The 21,227-nt window shown below is 36.6% G+C and overlaps 1 protein-coding gene across 1 annotated transcript; it reads left to right on the top strand.

The window, feature by feature from the left end:
* The first annotated feature begins 2,321 nt into the window (after positions 1 to 2,321).
* LOC110900792 (probable serine/threonine-protein kinase DDB_G0282963) lies at positions 2,322 to 10,026 on the top strand. The gene is made up of 14 exons (XM_035981937.1): positions 2,322 to 2,797; positions 3,599 to 4,140; positions 4,296 to 4,680; positions 5,183 to 5,798; positions 5,889 to 5,929; positions 7,395 to 7,463; positions 7,612 to 7,712; positions 7,847 to 7,925; positions 8,014 to 8,112; positions 8,234 to 8,302; positions 8,916 to 8,965; positions 9,064 to 9,145; positions 9,371 to 9,465; positions 9,558 to 10,026. The coding sequence occupies exons 2-14, from the start codon at positions 3,629 to 3,631 to the stop codon at positions 9,703 to 9,705; spliced, it is 2,346 nt and encodes a 781-aa protein (XP_035837830.1). The 5' UTR covers positions 2,322 to 2,797; positions 3,599 to 3,628; the 3' UTR covers positions 9,706 to 10,026.
* Positions 10,027 to 21,227: the final 11,201 nt, after the last annotated feature.

Raw genomic sequence — 21,227 nt, 5'->3', positions numbered from 1 at the left:
TCTACACTCACATAACTCACACCCATCCATTTTTTCTCGTTTTTCCTCACCAACATCTTCACACCCTCTCTCCTCCACCTCACACCCTCTCTCCTCCACATCACTTTCTCTCTCCCTAAAAACACCAACATATTCCCTTATTGTGGATGCTCTAACATAAAATCCAATATTTATTTTCGATTCCTATTTGATATTGTTAATACACAAATATATTTACATTAGGTATACTAATACGATAATATTCAGGTTATCACATTATGCTTAAAAAAATGAATGGCAGTAATTTAAAACATTACATCTAAGCTTGTAAACGAACCGAACGGACACGGACAAGGTCTTGTTCGTGTTCGTTCGTTAAGAAAATAAATGTGTTCACGAACGGTTTGTGAACACTTACCGAACGAGATTTTATGTTCGTGTTCGTTCATTAAGGAAATGAGTGTGTTCAACGAACGGTTCACGAACACAAATAAATTTGGCGAACATGACGAAGGATAAAGGTGGATGGCCCAAAGAGTAGCACTGGAACTTGAATCCCTTATTGTGGAACGGAGGTCGATCGTATACGTCGATGTAAATGTAAATAATGAGAAATGAAAGGGAAATGGTGCATAAACAAGGTGAAATAGGGTTTCCTAGTTTAATTGTTAGGGTAATAAAATAAATAAAACTTTAATAATATAAAAAGTATAGATAAAATATATGAAAGTACAAAAATCTTTAATTAAAACACAAACATATGAACATAAACGAACACAAATGAACGAATGTTCACGAACACCTTACCGAATGTTCACGAACACAATTGAACAAACGAGACATATGTTCTTGTTCGTTCATTTAACTAATCGAACGTAATTTTTTGTTCATGTTCGTTCGTTTATTAAACGAACGAACATAAACGAACTTCCCGCCAAAAGGTTCACGAACTGTTCGCTGAACGTTCAGTTCTTTTACAGCCCTAATTACATCCTTCACTTTTAAGATAGAAAGGATGCACATTAGTATATTACGGGTAAAAGTGGGGGCTCATATGTTAAAAAATTTCTTTTTAGACTAAAAGAGTAAAAGTGATATAACCACATGGGCCAAAATTATAATATACTCTTATGCAAAATATAAGTATATGAGTATCCAAGAACATATTAGTTTGCCATTATCTTTCAACAAAAAAAAATTAGTTTGCCATTAAACATTTAAGTTTTAAAACACAGACTAGGTATAGTCAGGCGTGTAGGTTAGAAGGGGTCGGGGGAGAAGGGGGATTCCCCAAACTTTTTGCTCAGTAGTATTATGTATATAAATATTTAGGTATATACGTTTTCCACCCCCGGTTCTATAGAAATTTCTGGGTATATACGTTTTTGACCCTCCGTCAGAAATCTCAAACTTCGCCACTGATAGTGTGAGATTAAAAGCCTGCGACATCATAACCCATCTTAGTTAAAACCATTACACAAATATTGAGAGAAATGCCATTCAAGCTGGTGCCCCCTCTTACGATCGCCAAGGGAAGAAGGCGTGGGACATGCTTAAAATCCACCAATGACATTGAAATACATATTTTCTTTTTTATTTAATATATAGTAAATTACTACACCTATATGAAATGATAATTTAATTAACAGCCCACCGTTTACGTGTGAGTGATATAACACTTTTAACAATAACTTATCATTAAAATAGTAAATTACGTTTTTGGCCTCAGTGGTTATATCACTTTTACTATATTAGTTCAAAAAAAGATTTTTTTAATATATCTGCCCACATGGTCTCTATAACTAACCATTTTGGCCCCTAAGTCTAGAGATCATGGGGGCCAAAATGGTTAGTTATAGAGACCAAGGGGGCCAAAATGGTTAGACTTAGGGGCCAAAATGGTTAGTTATAGAGACCATGAGGGCATGTATGTTAAAAATTCTTTTTTAGGCTAATATAGTAAAAGTGATATAACCACAGGGGTCAAAAACGTAATTTACTCTAATTAAAATCATATAAATGTCAATAGGTAGTGGTGAAGTGGTTGGGAAAAAAACTTGGTGTTCCTAGTTATGACCCAGGTTCGACTCCCACACTCCCCATTATTTTCTGCGGCATCCAGGTTAAGGTCGAATACGGGTGGCGCTGGTTCAGATGAGAGGCAAAGTTTTACCGATTATTCCACTGTCGTGCCTTCAGACGGGTGGAGATCGTGTTTTCGCGTATCTGTAAGAGCTAAGGGGCTAGCGGCTATCAAGCAGTAGCATTTGACCACAGCACCCGATGTGATGGTGGTTAAGTTTAGAATACTTAAAAAAAAGAGAGAATGAAAGCTGGAAATCAAAGTAATGAAGATTAAAAAAACAAAAGGTTTATGGAGATGAGAGAGAGAGGGGGTTGTTCCTGAAGCCTTTTGACCTTTCAAGACACAGACAGCATCTTTCCTTTGATTCTTTCATCTCAAAATACATATTTTTCAATTCAAGCATATATATACATACATAACTTCACCACATAAAGATTCAACTATTTTAGGGTTTAATGTGAGAAACAGAGATACAAACTAGAAAACAAAGGCTAGAGAGAGAAAGAAAAAAAGATTCAATTAATTGATCCATCTAGACACCTTTTATCATCTTCTTCTTCATCATCTTTGAAAGCTGAATTGGTGTTTATGTGTACCAAAAATGTTGGAAAAGATGTAAAGAAGAAGAAGAAGAAGAAGAATCAGTTCACTGATCCATCAACAATCAGCTTATGTATCATCTCAATCAACTACAACAACAACAAACCTCATAGCATTTCAACATATTCACAGGTATTAGCTTTTCTTTTTTGCTTATTATTATTTTTTTAATTTTAGTTGTCTGCAATCTTACATGGGGTTTTGTTAGTTATTTTGATTTTGGTTTCAGCAAAATTAAATTTTGTTACAAGGGTTTTAAGGGAAATTGGTTAATTGATCAATGTGTTTGTTTATCTTTGGATCAAATCAAATTCATTTTCAGGTTTCTTGATTAGGGTTTATCTAATTGATTTGATTTGGGTTAGAAAAAATGAAAACTTGGAGCTTCAAGATTCAGTTTCTTGATTCTTGACTCACACTGTGTGTATTTGTGTGAAAAATGGATATGAAGTGCATTTTTGATGTTTGTATATTTATCTTTTGTACAAATTAAATTGATTTTTAAGTTTCTTGATTAGGGTTTCCTTAATTGATTTGATTTAAGATAAAAAAAAATGAAAACTTTGAGCTCCAAGATTCAGTTTCTTGATTCTTTATATCACAGTGTGTGTATTTAACCAACTGGGGTAGCCCAGTTGGCCACCGACACCCACCTCTTCCCAGAGGTACCGGGTTCGAATCTTGGGAGTGGCATATGTCGCCCAGGGTAAAAACTCGGCAAGGGGAATTCACCGCGGAGCTAGCTTGGTCGGGTAGCGGCTCCCGGAGTGGGATCACTCCGGCGGTTGGGAGGACCGTGCACTATCCCCCCCCCCCCCCCAGTGTGTGTATTTGTGTATCTATGATGTTTGTGTATTTATCTTTTGTACAATTCAAGTTAGTTTTTCAAATTTCTTGATGAGGGTTTTTTTTTTTTATTTTCTTGAATCGCAGTGTGTGTATTTGTGTGAACGTGTGTGAAAAATGGATGACAACAACGACAAGAACGATATACCACCAGCCGAAGAACTATTAAAGAAGATCCACGATTTAGAAGAAAGTCATGCTCATCTCAAACAAGAAATGTCAAGGCTAAAGATCTCCGAAGACCAACAAAAATCCAACCGACAAAGGTCTAGTTCGGTATCTCCACGCCGCCCTCGCCGGAGACGCATGGGCGGCGTGGCTGGTGGGTTGCTTGACGGCGGCGCAGTGGCGGCCTTAAAAATGGGTTCAGCGTCTTTTGGGCACGCATCACCATTGAGGAGAGAAACTCGCAGCGGTGATGTTAGTTACGACGATAATAACAAACACGCCAGTTCTGTCGTGAGTGGTGGTGCGGCCACCGAAGAGCGTGGCGGTGCCGCTGTCGGAGAGAGTGGTGGTGTTTGTGGGCCTTCGGCTGTGAAGCTGACGGAGACGCAGTACTTGAATATATTGCAGTCAATGGGCCAGGCTGTTCATATATTCGATCTCAACGGCAACATAATCTATTGGTGAGTCAAGCATTTTACAATCGTATTTGTTTTAATTTTACTCGTTTGACCCGTTAGAGATAAAAACACAACCCAAATCGACCCATTTGTAATCGGGTCAGAAAAAGCCAAATAGGTATAATATTTAACATTGTGTGATACCCACGATTCTGTAGGAACCGTACAGCCGAAGAGCTTTACGGTTACACAGCTGCCGAAGCTCTTGGAAGATCACCCAACGAGCTTTTCGTAGAACCGGATGCGTATCACTTAGCAGATGCTATCATTCAAAGAACGATAAAGGGGGAAGGTTGGTCGGGTCAATTTCCGATCAGGAACAAAAGAGGGGAAAAATTTGTTATTATTGCGACAAATACGCCGTTTCGTGATGAGAATGGGACATTAGTTGGGGTTATATGTGTATCATGTGATACCCGCCCGTATCGAGAAATGAAGCCCGTCGGGAATATTAGTGCACCAAGGAGAATTGCTTCCGCTAAACTTGGGCTTGATCCTCAACAACCTCTACAAACTGCAATCGCCTCGAAGATTTCAAGTCTGGTGAGTGTTTTAACTTTCAAGATAGAGTAAAATGCCATTTTCGTCCCTGAGGTATGGCCAGTTTTGCGACTTTCGTCCAAAGGTTTGTTTTTTCGCATCCGGATCCAAAAGGTTTGAAATATTGCCATTTTCATCCGGTCCGTTAACTCCATACATTTTTACTCCGTTAAGGCAGGGTTATTTTGTCTTTTTTGAATACTTGTACATTACGCTAAATGCTTGCACATTAAGTGAAAAAGACCGAACCGCCCTTTAAGTTAACAAAATAGACGAAAATACCCATGCCTTAACGGAGAAAAATGGATGGAGTTAACGAGCCAGATGAAAATGGCAAGATTTCAAACCTTTTGGATCCAGATGCGGAAAAACAAACCTTTGGACGAAAGTCGCAAAAATGACCAAACCTCAGGGATAAAAATGGCATTTTACTCTTTTGGATATTAATATATTATTATGGTGTTGTCGTAACAATGAATCTTGATTACTGGAAACACAACAACAGGCTTCAAAAGTTAGCAACAAGGTAAAATCCAAAATAAAAACCGGAGAAAACTTCATGGATCATGAAGCGAGTGGAGACGGTCATTATTCCGAAAACGACTTAAACGCCGCTGATCATAAAGACGATGGATATTCAAGTGGAGCGAGCACCCCAAGGGGTGATATTTCTCAAACACCGTTTAAAGATCAATTTACCGGAAAACACTCGACAGATTCCGGTGATGATAGTGAAAACAAACCCGGTATCCACAAGATATTATCGTCAAAAGCAGAGGCATGGATGGGTAAAAAGGGAATTACATGGCCATGGAAAGGAAACGAAAGAGAAGGGGATTCGAAAACGGGTCGGTTTGGTTTGAATTGGTTGCATAATGATCAAGAACACGAGTCGGGTCAACAAACAGGCTCGCCAAAAGCAGAAAGTCAACCGTGGGAAAATAATAATAGAAATGAGGCTCCGGGGTCGTGGTCTTCTTTTAACGTTAATAGTACTAGCAGTGCTAGCAGTTGCGGCAGTACGAACAGTAGTGCCGTTAATAAAGTGGATATGGAGATTGATAACTTGGATTACGAAATTTTGTGGGAAGATTTAGTAATTGGAGAGCAGATTGGACAAGGTATGAGATTTTATTTTTGGGTATTTTTAACATTTGATGGTAATTTAACTTCCATTAATGTTTTTTTTATTATTTTGAATATTTTTATAGGTTCATGTGGGACGGTATACCATGCATTGTGGTATGGATCGGTATGTTCTTCATCTCTCCCTTCTTAATATTCATCTCGTGGGAGTTGTTGTTACGCTTAATTTTGAAATGCTTCAAGTTATGATTACAGAAATTGATGATATTGATTTGTGTACATGCATTTCTTCATTTATGTTGATATTAAAGGGTATTATAGACAATTGACAAGTTGTTACAAAATCATATATTTCTTCATCTATATACCTTGTATTATGTTATGATTGATTATAATGCGCTGATGAGAGCACATCGCCACAGCTGACGCGTTGCGTTTACGTGATGCGAGAATATTGTGCCGATTTTGCATAATGCGCTCGATGCACGCAACATTGTTTGTTATGTTTTTTTTCCAGATTTTATGAAATGGGTTGGGTTTTTTTCAATAATTAAGATCTTAGTATGCTTGATTTGTATCATTATGGGTCATAAACACTTTTTGTGGTTCTAGAAAGTAGAAACATTTTAGTATACTTTATTTGAACCAAAAAGCACAACTCTTATCTTCTTATTACGTCAATTGTTTTAGTTTAAGTATGTTATTTAGTAACTTGTTATGTATAAATATTTTTTTAGTATTTTTTTTATTAAGAGTGCATCACGCATCAGATTTTTGGACCAAACGCATCAGAGCACATCACGCAATTTAAAACCAAGGAATAGACCTGTGATCGATCTTATCAAATTCATTGCTCGTATGTAATTGGAACCCTTTCGGCTTATCTTCTGAATTAATTAGGCAACCTGAAATCGTTTCAGGTATAACTTCTGATACCAGTGGCGGAGTATTGTGGGTGCCCGGGGGTGCACCCGCCCACCCCAATGTTTCGGTTATAAGTGTATAAGTTCCGATTTTTCGTCCGAGAATTTTAAAATTATATAGGATAGCCCCCCGATTATTTTTCCTAAATTGTATATCCTAAATATTTATAAACTTTGTATATAAATGATGGGTAGTTTGGTAAATATACACTTTGTTTTATTTGGAACTATTATTATTTAACCCGACTTGAATCGAATAGCCAACCCGACCCGACCCAAAACATAACGATAGGAAAAAAAATTTGGGTCCCATCACTTTACGCCCCCTCGAAACTTTTGGTCAAGCTCCGCCACTATTTGATACAACAAATGGGTTTTGGATAGTAACAGTGATGAAGCTTTAATTATTTTTATTGATTGTTCTCAAGGACGATTCATGAATATTGTATAACGACTATTTTGAACCTATGTAGTTAATATATATCACCGATATATCAGTGATATGTCGGTTATCGGTCCCCTGCCGAGGTATCAGTGCAAAATATCGGTATTGATAATATCGGCATATTGGACCGATATATCACCGATTTTCCCGATATCAGTACCTTTATATATCACTTGTATTATGTTGATGTTAAATGTACAATGAATATATGAGCTAGTTTGTCACTAATTACAAATACATCTAACATATGCTTGTGTACGCAGGATGTTGCCGTCAAGGTTTTCTCAAGGCAAGAATATTCAGATGATGTTATATTATCCTTTAGACAGGAGGTAACTTTCCTTCAATATATTGCAAGCGCTCCTAAAATAATATTAGTTTTAAATATTTCATGGATGGTTTATTCGTAGTAAAAAAAAATGATGCGTATTTCCTGATAATTGTGTAGATACCAACTAATTAATTTCTTTTGATTTGAAGGTATCTCTCATGAAAAGGCTTCGGCATCCAAACATACTACTCTTCATGGGTGCCGTAATGTCACCTCAACGCCTATGCATCGTCACAGAGTTCCTTCCCCGGTTGGTTCCCCAATTTCTTTTACCCCCCCCCCCCCCCCCTAACCCTGTTTTGTTATGTATGCACACTCACACTCGTAAACGCACATGGCCACATGCATTCTATGTGTTAACTAGAGCTATATTATTTTATCCAGTGGAAGTTTGTTCCGGTTACTTCAAAAGAATACATCTAGATTAGATTGGAGACGCCGAGTTCATATGGCCGTGGATATAGTAAGTAAAATGTTGTTTCTATTTGTATTTAACACGGTTACGTTTTCTGGTCCCTATATCCATACTCTAATACTTTGTGGTCCTACAGGCCCGAGGCATGAATTATCTTCATCATTGTAACCCACCCATCATTCATCGGGATTTGAAATCTTCAAATCTTCTTGTCGATAAGAGTTGGAATGTAAAGGTTCGTTTCATTTCATTTTATTTTATTTGCTCTCTCGTGACAAATACAAATTTATTATGATTATTATTATTATTAGTATTATTAATATTAATATTTTTTGTGTGTTTTTGTAATTAAATAGGTTGGGGATTTTGGTCTCTCTCGTATCAAGCATGAAACCTACCTTACAACAAAGACGGGGAAGGGAACGGTATATACTTATATACCCTTGTTGATAGTGGCGAAGCTTGAGATTTCTGACCAGGGGGCGGAAGTCACCGGACCTAAAAATTAGAGCTGGCAATTGGGTACCTGTTAAGACATGATTAAACCTGTTTGACTGAAAAATACACCCTTTGACTTTTTTAATTTTTGAAATAATTAAAATTACAATGTTAGGATCTATCATTTATTCATCTTTGTACATAAAACATAAAACTGTTTTATAAACATGAGGTAGAAAGTAGTTAAACGAGTCGTAATCATGTTTGAAACTTATGTTGTGCGCGCCGTCAGAAACCTGTTAAACCTGTTAAGACACGATTTGCCAGCCTTACTAAAAATTTCTATAAAACCGAGGGTCAAAAACGTAGATACCCAAAAATTTCTGTATACATACTCTCCAGCGAAAAGTTCGGGGGGTCGGCCGCCCCCTCCCGCCCTACTTAAGCTGCGCCAATGCTTGTTGATTTACTTTATGCATGTAATACGCGATGATGATTATGGGCAAATAAGTGATTGTAACATATGTTCCATTCAAGGGTAGTTTAGACATTTGAACAAGTTTATTTGATAATAATTGTTTTATCATTTTCCACTTTTAGCCGCAATGGATGGCTCCTGAAGTTCTTCGGAATGAACAGGCTGATGAAAAGTAAGTTCTATTTCGGTAACCAATCCTTTTCATATGATCAAACTCAAACACGTATAGAATTTCAAATTTTGATAATAAAATTCGTTTGTAATCTGTAGGTCTGATATATACAGCTTCGGTGTAGTATTATGGGAACTCACCACCGAGAAGATTCCTTGGGATAGTCTTAACTCAATGCAGGTAGAGTCTTTTCTTCAAGAGTTTGACTTTTAAGGTCAAACTTATTGTTTTCTATAAGCGAAATGTACGAGAATAATATGGAAGAAACCGACACATCGAAATGCCATATTTGTAGACTTCATTACAGAGTGTCGGTGTTATTAAATATATTTTTTATTTACAAAATTAAAGAGTCAAAAATGAATCTGTTTGACCTCAAAAGTCAACATGTGCTTGTATTTACAGGTGATCGGAGCTGTAGGATTCATGAATCAACGGCTAGATATTCCCAAAGACGTGGATCCTCAATGGGCTTCTCTTATCGAAAGCTGTTGGTGCAGGTTCGTATTTTATCTTTACTATTAATATTAAATATTTTTTCGGTCTTTACATTTTCTAACATTGTATATTTTGTTAAAAAAATGTGTTTTAGTGACCCACAATCCCGACCAACATTCCAAGAAATACTGGATAAACTAAAAGAATTGCAGAAGAAGCTCAACGTTCAACTTCAGGCATCGCGTACTGCCTCTGCCACCACCACTTCAGCCGGAGAAAACAATGGCTCAAATGAATCGTAAAAGAATCACACAAGCGTGAATCACTTTGACCATTTTTTTAATGCTGCAAAGTATTTTGAGTGTCGAGTTGGTTGGTTTTTGTATGCTGATTTGGCGGTCGCTCTTGGTCTTGTGCACGGTTGTTGAAAAGATCAACTTTTGTCAGAAAAAAAAAACATTCTGGTCAATCGGAGCGCCATTGTTTTGTGATCCATAAGGAACACTTGGCGATTGTTTTGTATAGGGTACATGAATTACCTATTTTTAGGATTGTAAAAACAAGCGAGTCTATGTAGATTTGGAGTTTTTATTTTTGCTTTACATACTTTCTTTTTCTAGACACTTTAAATCATTTATATTAATACATTGCAAAAAAATGCTCTCTTGAATATGAAACGTCTTTCTCTAGCCACTGCGATCTTCTTCCGATTCAGTATAACACCCTGTAATTGATCGATCGGATCTTTCTCTTGCGAGCATAACGAGTTTTGTTAGCCGGTTTGGATCTGTTTCCGAGCGGTATAACAGCCAGTGATTGCTTGTTCGGATTGTTCCTTTCGAGCATAACGAGCTTTGTTAGCCGATTTGGATCTGGTTGCTCTTGGTTTTTTCTATTCCGGTGGGTTCTTCTCCAGCTAAAGTGCAGATTTTGATTGCTTAGCCGGTCTGTATCGGTCGCGGCTATTTTTATAGTTTAGCTAGACTGTTACGAATCCGGTTAACCTTTTAAAAATCTGTTTTCACTTGTTCCCGGAGGGATATGGCGGGAGATGGGTGGGACGATGCTGAAATACCATGGTCAGAAGTTCAAAATCGAAAAATAGGCGGAGCCGACCTGATGGCGTTGAGATGACTTTTCTGGTGCAAAATCTTCCAAACCGGGTCTCGAAAACATTGCTTTGGAGGGCATTCCAACCGCATGGCTTCATTACGGATGCTTATGTTGCTCAGAAGAGGGATGCTAGGGGGAATTATTTCGGTTTCGTCCGATACGTGGTTGCCGGGATGGTCGATGATGTACTAAAAGCCATGAACACCGTTAGGATTTTCGAGGCTAAGCTTAACGTTTCTCTCGCAAAATATGATAAGAATCATAAGAGGTTCATATACACATCTAATCTACGGAACGAAAGAAAACAATGGAGACCGAAGGAGCCGGTCTTGTCTACCAATGGTGGAGTTCAAAACAAGAATCAGCCTAACGGTGTTGGGCCGGCTGATTCAGCTTTTATTCGGGAGGGGCATTCATTCTGTGATTTATTTCGGAATAAGGCGGACACGACTAAGCAGGGATCAAAAAACCTTGGAGATGGACAGTAATGGGGCTGCTTATGCTCTTCATTGTATGGGGAGATCCATTATTGCTACAGCCAAGGATGTTAGGTCCCTTAACAGTATTAACCAAGCCCTCGACAATGTAGGCCTTAGCAATTATGGTTTGTCGTATGTGGGTGGCCTTAGTGTGTTAATTACTCTTAACGATCGGGAGGAAGTTAACCGAGTATTGGCGTCTTCCTCTGATGCTTTTGACGGTATGTTCTCTAGTTATAATGCTTGGACAGGCCAGGATCTGCCTCAAGATCGGGTTGTGAAGTTGCACATCTCGGGGGTACCTCTCCAAATTAGAGATAGCTCGACTTATGACCGAACAGGGGCCTTATTTGGAACTGTGGTTCATCCGTCGGAGTTCTCTTGGCAATGTCACAATAACTCGGATGGTTCGATTGTGGTACTCGTTCCTCATGGTCCTCGGATTATAGAATCGGTGGTTCTGAAGTGGAAACATCGTAGCTTTGTGGTTTGGGTGTCTGAAAAATCAGACGGTTGGGTGCCAGAGTTCGACGAGAAGATTCAGATTGGGAGCCGGATAACGAAGAGGATCAAATGGATGAAGATCCAGAAGAAGGTGAATACCGAACGGAAAACCTTGATGACGGAGATAACTCTTCGCCGTCAAAAAAGCGTCTTCGGGAGGACGGGGGAGACCTGCAGACAATGGGACTCCATGTAACACCCCGTGTTACCGAATGTCAAAGTCAAAGTCAAAGTCAAGATTGACTTCTTTGACTATAGTTAGTCTATTCTATGTTGGTGTTTCTGTTAGTTGTATTATGTGGAGTAAGTGTTATTAATCAAAGTAATCGAATGTTTATCGACGCGAAACGATTTGCGAATGTGAATAATAGGAAGTAACAATGCGATAAAGTCAATCAATCAATAATCAAGCTAATCGAATCATCATCGAACTCGAAACTCGAATTACGCGAATTCTGGTGTTAGTATACGTGTATGTGTGCCTTATGTGTTACTTGTGCATGTTTACTTTATGTGATGTGTGGTAATCAATCAAAACTCGAATCGAAACTCGGAACTCAATCGAACTCAATCGAAATCGAATTATGATAAATGGTGGCGAAAAGATAGTGTGAAATATAGATGCTTGTATGTAGATATAGTGGTTGGGATTAAAAGTAATTTGAATAGGAAACTCTATCGTATCCGTGTCATCTTCAATCGAAATCGAAATATCAGAAATCGTCGCACCGAACGCTCGAAACAGGCTGTTGATCGATCAGGCTCCTAGCCGATCGAACAGCCCAGCCGATCGGACGGACTGTCCGATCGAGCAGGCTGTCCGATCGGGATGCCTGGCCGATCGGCCAGCCCTTTCCTCTTTGGGAAGCCTATAAATAGCCCTGTCATTGTCATTCTTTCCACTTTTGGAAACTCTCTGACCGACCAGCTCGCGCTTTTCACTTTTCCTCAGATTTCTCTCAATCCCGGTAAGATTTCATCCTAAATCTTGTACTTTCTTGATCTATACACACTCCTACACCTTTCTATCCTTCAAATCTTAACTTTTAACCATGAAATCATCAAGATTCAAGCATTCTAGGATGATGTCATCATGGTGTTCTTGAAGAACTTCATGTTTTGGCCTCAATCCACCAAGAATAGCTTGGATCTAACCGATTTCCACATAAACAAACAAAGATCTACCACAGATCTAAACATATTCACGGTGGAAAAGAGTGAAAGATGGATTTTCCAACTTTCTTTCAACTCTTTTACACTCAATGCCTTCAAACCGATAGAAACGCAGCTTGAACCCACTCACTAATCACTCTAGTAGTTGTGCGGTTCGAGATTCGGGATTCTATCCACGAGGTTCACCGATTTCGGGTTAAACGTCAAACTACCGTTCCGAACAGTTCACCGGCCGGACTTGGGTGATTCCTGTCCGAGCAGGGGAAACAAGTAAGAACGAAGGTTCCATGGTTCAGCTTGTTGTCAAAATACCTCGATATAACGTCAAGCAATCAGAACAGCCAAGTGTTAGACGAACAGGCCGACCAGGTCAGGATGCTGACCGATCGGACAGGCTGTTCGAACGAACAGCCCAACCAATTCGGACATGTCAACCGATCGACCAGGTCAGCCGATCGGCTAGCAGATGGCCCCACACTTTAACAATTTGATGAAGTCTAGTGTTGAACGAAGTGCTGTTCGATCGAACTACGGTTTGATTTGAATTACTCTTCGGATCATGAGATACTATGCTTCAACACTTAATCGATTTTCAACTCGTTCGACGTATTGGAGTGCCACCCGATCGAACATGCCGCCCGATCAGGTGACATCCTGCTGAGGACTTATTACTGAGGTACCTAACCGATCGGTTAAGCCGGCCGATCGAACGGCCCGTTCTATCGATCGACCTGAAAAGTAAGGACACTTCAATGTTCTCAAATACTATAACGAAAACTTCAAAAGGACAAGCCATCATACACAAACACATCCTACTCAAATGAAGAAACAATCCTGTAACACCCCGTATTTTCGAATGCCAAAGTCAAAGTCCAAGTCAAGTTTGACTTCTTTGACTGCAAATAGTCTATTTTATGTTTTGTATTATGAGGAGTAAGTGTTGTTTATCAATGAATCGAGGTAATCGAATGTTTAATCGACGCGAAACGATTTACGGCTGTGAAAAGTAGGAAGTAACAATGCGATAAAGTTAATCAATCAATAATCAAGCTAATCGAATCATCAAACGAACTCGAGACTCGAATTATGCAGCTTTGGTGTTATTATACGTGTGTGTGTGCCTTATGTGTTACCTGTGCGTGTTTACTTTATGTTACGTGTGGTGATCAATCGAATCAATCAAATCAAAACTCGAAACTCAATCGAACTCAATCGAAATCGAAATCGAATATGGGATGTAGATGCTTATATGTAGATATAGTGGTTGGGATTAAAAGTAATTTGAATAGGAAACTCTATCGTACTCGTAACGTCTTCAATCGAAATCAAAATATCAGAAATCGTCGCACCGAACACTCGAAACAGGCTGTGGATCGATCAGGCTCTTAGCCGATCGAACAGCCCAGCCGATCGGACAGCCCTTTCCTCTTTGGGAAGCCTATAAATAGGCCTGTCATTGTCATTCTTTCCACTTTTGGAAACTCTCTGGCCGTGCTCCCCTCCTTTCCTCAGATTTCTTCCGATTTCGGTAAGTTTTCATCTTAAATCTTGTACTTTCTTGATCAATACATGCTCCTACACCTTTCTATCTTTCAAATCTTGATTTCTAACCGTGAAATCATCAAGATCTAAGCATTCTAGGATGATGTCATCATGGTGTTCTTCAAGATCATCATGTTTTGACCTCAATCCACCAAGAATCACTTGGATCTAGCCGATTTCCACATGAACAAACTAAGATCCATCACAGATCTAAACATTTACATGATGTGAAGGATTGAAAGAATGATTTCCAACTTTCTTTCAACTCTTTTACACTCAATGCCTTCAAACCGGTAGAAACGGAGCTTGAGCCAACTCACCAATCATTCTAATGGTCAAGAGGTTCAAGATTCGGGTTCTATCTACGAGGTTCACCGATTTCGGGTTAAACATTAGACTACCGTTCCGAACCGTTCACCAGCCGGACTTGGGTGATTCCTGTCCGAGCAGGGGAAACAAGTAAGAACGAATGTGTCATGGTTCATGTCACGACCCCCGACCCCATCCTGACCGGAATCGGTGCCGTGAGCAGTCCAGTGGTACCGGTGATTATTTTGAAAAACATTGCAGCGGAAATTTCATCAGGACCGTGAGTTAGGAAAAATATCAGAGTTTAGAAACACCGGATTTTATTTCAAAAGATGGAATAAACTTCATGTTTTACAAAGGTAGCTTTTAATAAAACAATATTTCTTAATTTGAAAATAAGCCACTTCTTGAAGTCCTTCAGTGTCGGATCCAATCCTTACTCCAATCTATTGTAATTACCTGAAACGCGTTTTAAAAAGATTTTGTCAGCGGGAAATACTGAGTGAGTTCATTCAGTTTTTAGGAAATGACCCATAGTTATAAATTACAGCATAAGAGCGATTACAATGGTTCATATCTTATTTTTATCTGGCTTTCTGTCACAATGGTGACAAGTCACAATGGTGACGATGGTCATACCACTATTAGGTCAATGAACTCTAATAGTGACGTTTCTCCCTAGTAGGTCAATGAACCTAACTGGGAGAAATAGTAATGTGCACAATACCCCACTAACCAATAAATCAAGATATCCACGACTTAGTCCCTGTAATTATAACACTTTGAAAATAATTTGGAGTATTGTAAAACAGTTGATAAAAAGAAGAATGACTCACTAATCATCATGCAGGATTGAGTTAACAAACTTCTTGATTCTACTTTTCCCGATAATTAAGCATGTACTTTATTATTCTGGATCTTCTGATGATTTAATAGTTTGTTTGATTGTAAGGGTGTAGTTGGGAGTGTTTTTGGTGGTTTAACAGAATGGAATATGTATTGGTGTAAAACCCAAATCAAACCTTAACGAATTTCACAAAAACCGGGTTAATGATCAATATAGCTTTTACGATAACTCACGAGATCAAATTCTCCCAATAAATGACAAAGTGCAATACTTCAACTCATTTATCGTATTAACGACAAACGACAAAGTATAATACTTCAACTCATTTATCGAATTATCGACAAACGACAAAGTATAATGCTTCAACTCATTTATCGAATTATCGACAAACGACAAAGCATAACCCAATGTGGGCGGCACTTAGACATTCTTTGGATATATTGATTGCTCGGAAAATGAATCGTAATAGCGATTGAGTTATTACCCTGTTATTGCGGCAGAATTTCGAGATTAGGTGGGTTTTTGGTAGTATTTCGACGATATCTCGTTGCCTGAATCGAATTTGCTCGTCGAACCAACGCAGGAAATCAAGTGCCAAACTCCTCTATTTATACTGGAAAAACGGCGCGCTCGCGTGTCACGACAGGGAAACCTGGTCCTGGCGCGTGGCGCGAGAGGTCACTTTTAATATGGTGTTGCCACGCGTCTCAGTAGCTTGGGTGAGTCGACGGTTTATTAAAATTCAATTTCTATCGAAAACAGTTTGGATAATACTAACTAGGAAATACCCCCCCTGAGTTTTAGGGGCCCTGATCCTGATTTCGATTGTTCTGAAAATTTTAGGGGTCATGCAGTATCACTTGGGGGTCTCAATTAGGGTTTCCTATTGGACAAAATATAATAAGAAATAATAGTTTTGGTGAGAGTTGTTACATTCTCCCCACCTTAATAAAAATCTCGTCCTCGAGATTTGAACTATGATATTTTCTTGGGGTTATGTTTCTTCTTTTAATTAAGAGGAATAATGTAGCGTGGAATGGAATCAAATGATATTTTGAGGGGTATGAAAATTTAAAATTAAAAATGATTTATAGAAACAATTGGATTCAATATTCGAAATGAACTTAATTGAGGGAGATTCTGAATGGATAGATATTTATTTGTGAATGGAAGTATGGAAAATGATTTGTTAATGATTATCCGAAAAATCGATATCGTTTACTTAAATGGTACTGGACAACAGGATTTAGTGTATTGTAATCTGAGTACATAATTGTACCAAGAATATGACAAATCAAACGAATGACTCATGAATAGGGTTTAACACAGGTTACAGCTCTATTCGGATGCTACAAAGTGTTTGTAATGATTGAAAGAATTCAATAATGATAACCGAATAAATTCACCGTTTTTGAAATTGTGAGTTTCAAGGAAGCGAATCTAGATATTTCAAAGATGAAATGTTCAAACGAATGAGATGAAATGGTATAGTTTTTCAAGGTGATTGGGTTCAAGCCAAAAGATATATGATCTATAGATTCTTAAAATGAATGTGAAGAACTTTTTGGAATTAGTAAAATTCTTTGTCAGAAGAAAATTTACCTTGATTGGTACCTAAGGAAGATTTAAGATTGACCGATTCAAAATGAAATGAAAACATGAAAATGTTTTGTCAGATATCGAATTATGATATGAGAAAATCAATGTGCTGCGATGGGTGATTTGTAAGAATACATGAAAAGACAATGAAGTTAGAGTATTTTTGTCCTAATACACAATTGTATTCAGATGATTTTAATCAAAATGTTTGATTTAAAGATTGATGATATTTTGATTTACTAAATACCTCTTCCTTTTATGTTATCATAAAGTAGAATAAATAAATATAGATAGGTTTAAAATATCAAAACCCGTAATAATTTTGATAAAATAATAATGATATATGTTTTATAAATAGGTTTACCCAATATCGTAGAACTCATGATTATTATTTAAAAAAAATCAAGTATGTTTAACTATAAGATTAGGATATTTTAAATTTATAAAAGTAGAATAATAAATGTTTATTTTAATATCGAGCATACTTAAATATTGGGTTGCGTAAATGACTTTTAATATTTTAATATGTATATATTATAAAAGAATATTTCTATAAGTATTTAATAGTTGTGAAATATTAATTAAGATGATCATTTATTTATAATATGTTTTGTTCATGAATGCTTAGACAATTATTTAGTTCGTCTCTTTAATTATTTTTATGAAAATATATTTTCTCTTTACAGTACGAAGTATATATATTTCTATATATAATATAAAAATATTTTTACATGTAATTGAAATTTACTAACTAAGTATGATGACTTAATTTATACAGTAAATAGTTATTATCATGGTTGGATATTGGTTAGTGCTGCCTTGTTTAAGCATAGGTGATCAGTCCATGCCTAACTAAGGATAGGCTATCCAATACCCGTCTTTGACAATAACCCTAGTATTTTAAAATAATACTAACACTATCACTATTAATATTATTACTAATAATAAAATTAATATGAATTACCAATAATAAATAACTAAATAAAACTAAAATGAGAGTATACCTTAAACATAATTTTATATGTAAAATATAAATTCTGCACCTCAATGGTTTTAACAAGAATTTTAAATATAGTAATACTATATTATAAATTAGGTAATTACTTATGTAAGTTTCTATATAAAATAAATAAAATTTATATTTTAAATTTATATAATGTTTTTCGATCAATGATGATAATAAATATCACGAAAGGCTCGATTGATGCTGTAAGAATTTTTTAAGAGATACACGGAAATAGGACATGAAATGGGGTATCCTTATCTTAGCACATAATTGTGTTAAGATTGTTTGTATAGAATAAATCAACAAAGCGGATTCAAAATAAGTAAATAACTAAATAATTAATCCGAGATTAGCGCAAGCTTCAGATTTTGTGAAAACGTCACCACAAGGTGATCGTGATTTAAAGAAAATGATTCAATGAAGTTGAAGACCAACAAGCATGTTATAGTTCAAGAAAATTGAAGTGCTTGTTGGGATTATTTTGAATATGATGGTTGCAATTCATCATATGGGACTTTGAATGGAATATGTATTGCGAGCAAGTTAACTGATTTTGAATAAACCGAGTTTGAATAAGAAAGTTCGACATGATCACAACAAAACCATATATACCTTTCTAAAAGAAACTCGAGTTTTTCGAGAAACTCATTGCTTCGATATTAGAGAGTCATTGCTTTGTAAAAACGCGGTTTACAATGCAAAGATCAAGTATAGTGAAATGATATTTGAACTTTTAATAAAACAACAAATTGGAATGTTGCCCTCCTATGGTTTTCATAACTCAAATGAACCATATGCGCAACAAACAGTGCATGTGTAACGTGTGGATTTACCAAGAAATGAAATGGATCAATATTTGCTACTATGAAAGAAATTCTCATGGTATGATTACCATTAAAAGAAGTGGAAAACACGAAAGTCAATTCTTTATAGGCAGAAGTCAGAAAGAAATATAAGAACTTCTTTATCTGGAATTTTGTGTGATAACTATTGTTACGTGACAGTACCAAGGAATGTCGAATGAAATGAAATAGGGAATTTGCAAAACTATATGACTTCTTTTGTAGTGCTAATAATTATGACTCAGGTTAGACTATGCACTAATGTTTGTGAAATATTGTACCTCAGCGAGATTTTGATCGGTTGTAAGATCATGTGGCAAAATATCGCTTTTTGATTAGTAGTACCTTCACCGACGGAATTAATATTGGTGTCATCGTGCCTAATTTATATTTTTCAAAGGTCTTGCCTTGGAAGTTGTGTGTGATAAACTTCGACCTTTGTGGACGTATAATTTTAAGTTTCATGTGTTTTTCTTGTGCACCAAAATTTTACATGCTTCTTATTTGAGTTCATAATTGTGGCGTTAATAATTTATGGTAACGTTTTGGTAATTCTTATATTTTTGATGGTGTCCCAACTTAATGGGTTTCCATTTATTATTGTTGCTCGAGTTACGAGGTAGATGATCAAACAAAATAATGTTTGATATCGATATAGGTAAGAGATTCTTGATAAAGGAATCTAAATTTATTATTGACACATATACTTGTGCTTTATCCCTAATTATCAATTGTTATGGCTTTTGAAATTTCTTATAGATATACATATCTATATAATCATATAATTCACATGCTGTAATATACATACCCTTTATAAGGTTAATGTATTTAACAGATTCTTATTTCCAAAAACAAGTCTGATATCAGGCCATGATACTTATTTAGGGAAATCTTGTCACTTTTTTGACATTTTATATATACCCCATCTTACCCGGTTCGCGCCGGAGAGGTAACCTCAGTATATCCGGACAAGCTGGAGAGTCTGCTACTCTATACCCAGTTTTGCCGGAGAAAATTTTCTATTTCCCGTAAATAGTATCTTTTCAAGATTTTAAAAGTGTCTCTTTTATTAGGACTTTTATCCAGAATCAAGGAAATTTGTATTCCCATAACATATCTTATTCTAGACCAAATAATATTAATAAGCAAGAATAAATAGCAATTAAGTGTTATTGCCTGCTAACCGGCATTCTTATGACATACCAGTATTCATTACATTATACTTATATAAGTAATTTACCTTAAAGTTTATTTTAAGGCAAAATTCTTAAGTTCAAGTCTAAATATCATTCAGAATGTTATCAGATAATATTAAGTTTCTAACTTTCCGTTTAAGCTTAGGTATTATTATTATAACACCTACTTGCTCTTAAACAAGTGGCTTAGTTTATACTAAGGCATCTTTTTTTATGTTCAAGTCTAAATTCTATCAGATGTGCTACCAATTAATAGCAATCTCCTAACTCTTTTATTTAAGTATTGTTATCACAACACTTATAGGCTTAAAGCAGTGGCTTAGCTCTGATACCACCTTCTGTCACGACCCCCGACCCCATCCTGACCGGAATCGGTGCCGTGAGCAGTCCAGTGGTACCGGTGATTATTTTGAAAAACATTGCAGCGGAAATTTCATCAGGACCGTGAGTTAGGAAAAATATCAGAGTTTAGAAACACCGGATTTTATTTCAAAAGATGGAATAAACTTCATGTTTTACAAAGGTAGCTTTTAATAAAACAATATTTCTTAATTCGAAAATAAGCCACTTCTTGAAGTCCTTCAGTGTCGGATCCAATCCTTACTCTAAGCTATTGTAATTACCTGAAACGCGTTTTAAAAAGATTTTGTCAGCGGGAAATACTGAGTGAGTTCATTCAGTTTTTAGGAAATGACCCATAGTTATAAATTACAGCATAAGAGCGATTACAATGGTTTATATCTTATTTTTATCTGGCTTTCTGTCACAATGGTGACAAGTCACAATGGTGACGATGGTCATACCACTATTAGGTCAATGAACTCTAATAGTGACGTTTCTCCCTAGTAGGTCAATGAACCTAACTGGGAGAAATAGTAATGTGCACAATACCCCACTAACCAATAAATCAAGATATCCACGACTTAGTCCCTGTAATTATAACACTTTGAAAATAATTTGGAGTATTGTAAAACAGTTGATAAAAAGAAGAATGACTCACTAATCATCATGCAGGATTGAGTTAACAAACTTCTTGATTCTACTTTTCCCGATAATTAAGCATGTACTTTATTATTCTGGATCTTCTGATGATTTAATAGTTTGTTTGATTGTAAGGGTGTAGTTGGGAGTGTTTTTGGTGGTTTAACAGAATGGAATATGTATTGGTGTAAAACCCAAATCAAACCTTAACGAATTTCACAAAAACCGGGTTA

This window comes from Helianthus annuus, chromosome 13 (assembly GCF_002127325.2).
Source record: "Helianthus annuus cultivar XRQ/B chromosome 13, HanXRQr2.0-SUNRISE, whole genome shotgun sequence".
Classification (NCBI taxonomy): Eukaryota; Viridiplantae; Streptophyta; class Magnoliopsida; order Asterales; family Asteraceae; genus Helianthus; species Helianthus annuus.
This window is presented reverse-complemented; position numbering and strand designations above follow the sequence as displayed.

Excerpts from the sequence above, each read along its gene's own strand:
- LOC110900792 (XM_035981937.1), top strand. The coding sequence starts at position 3,629 with ATGGATGACAACAACGACAAGAACGATATACCACCAGCCGAAGAACTA. Across the intron at positions 7,464-7,611 it reads TATTATCCTTTAGACAGGAG|GTATCTCTCATGAAAAGGCT; the intron begins GTAACTTTCCTT and ends TTTGATTTGAAG. Across the intron at positions 8,303-8,915 it reads CAAAGACGGGGAAGGGAACG|CCGCAATGGATGGCTCCTGA; the intron begins GTATATACTTAT and ends TTCCACTTTTAG.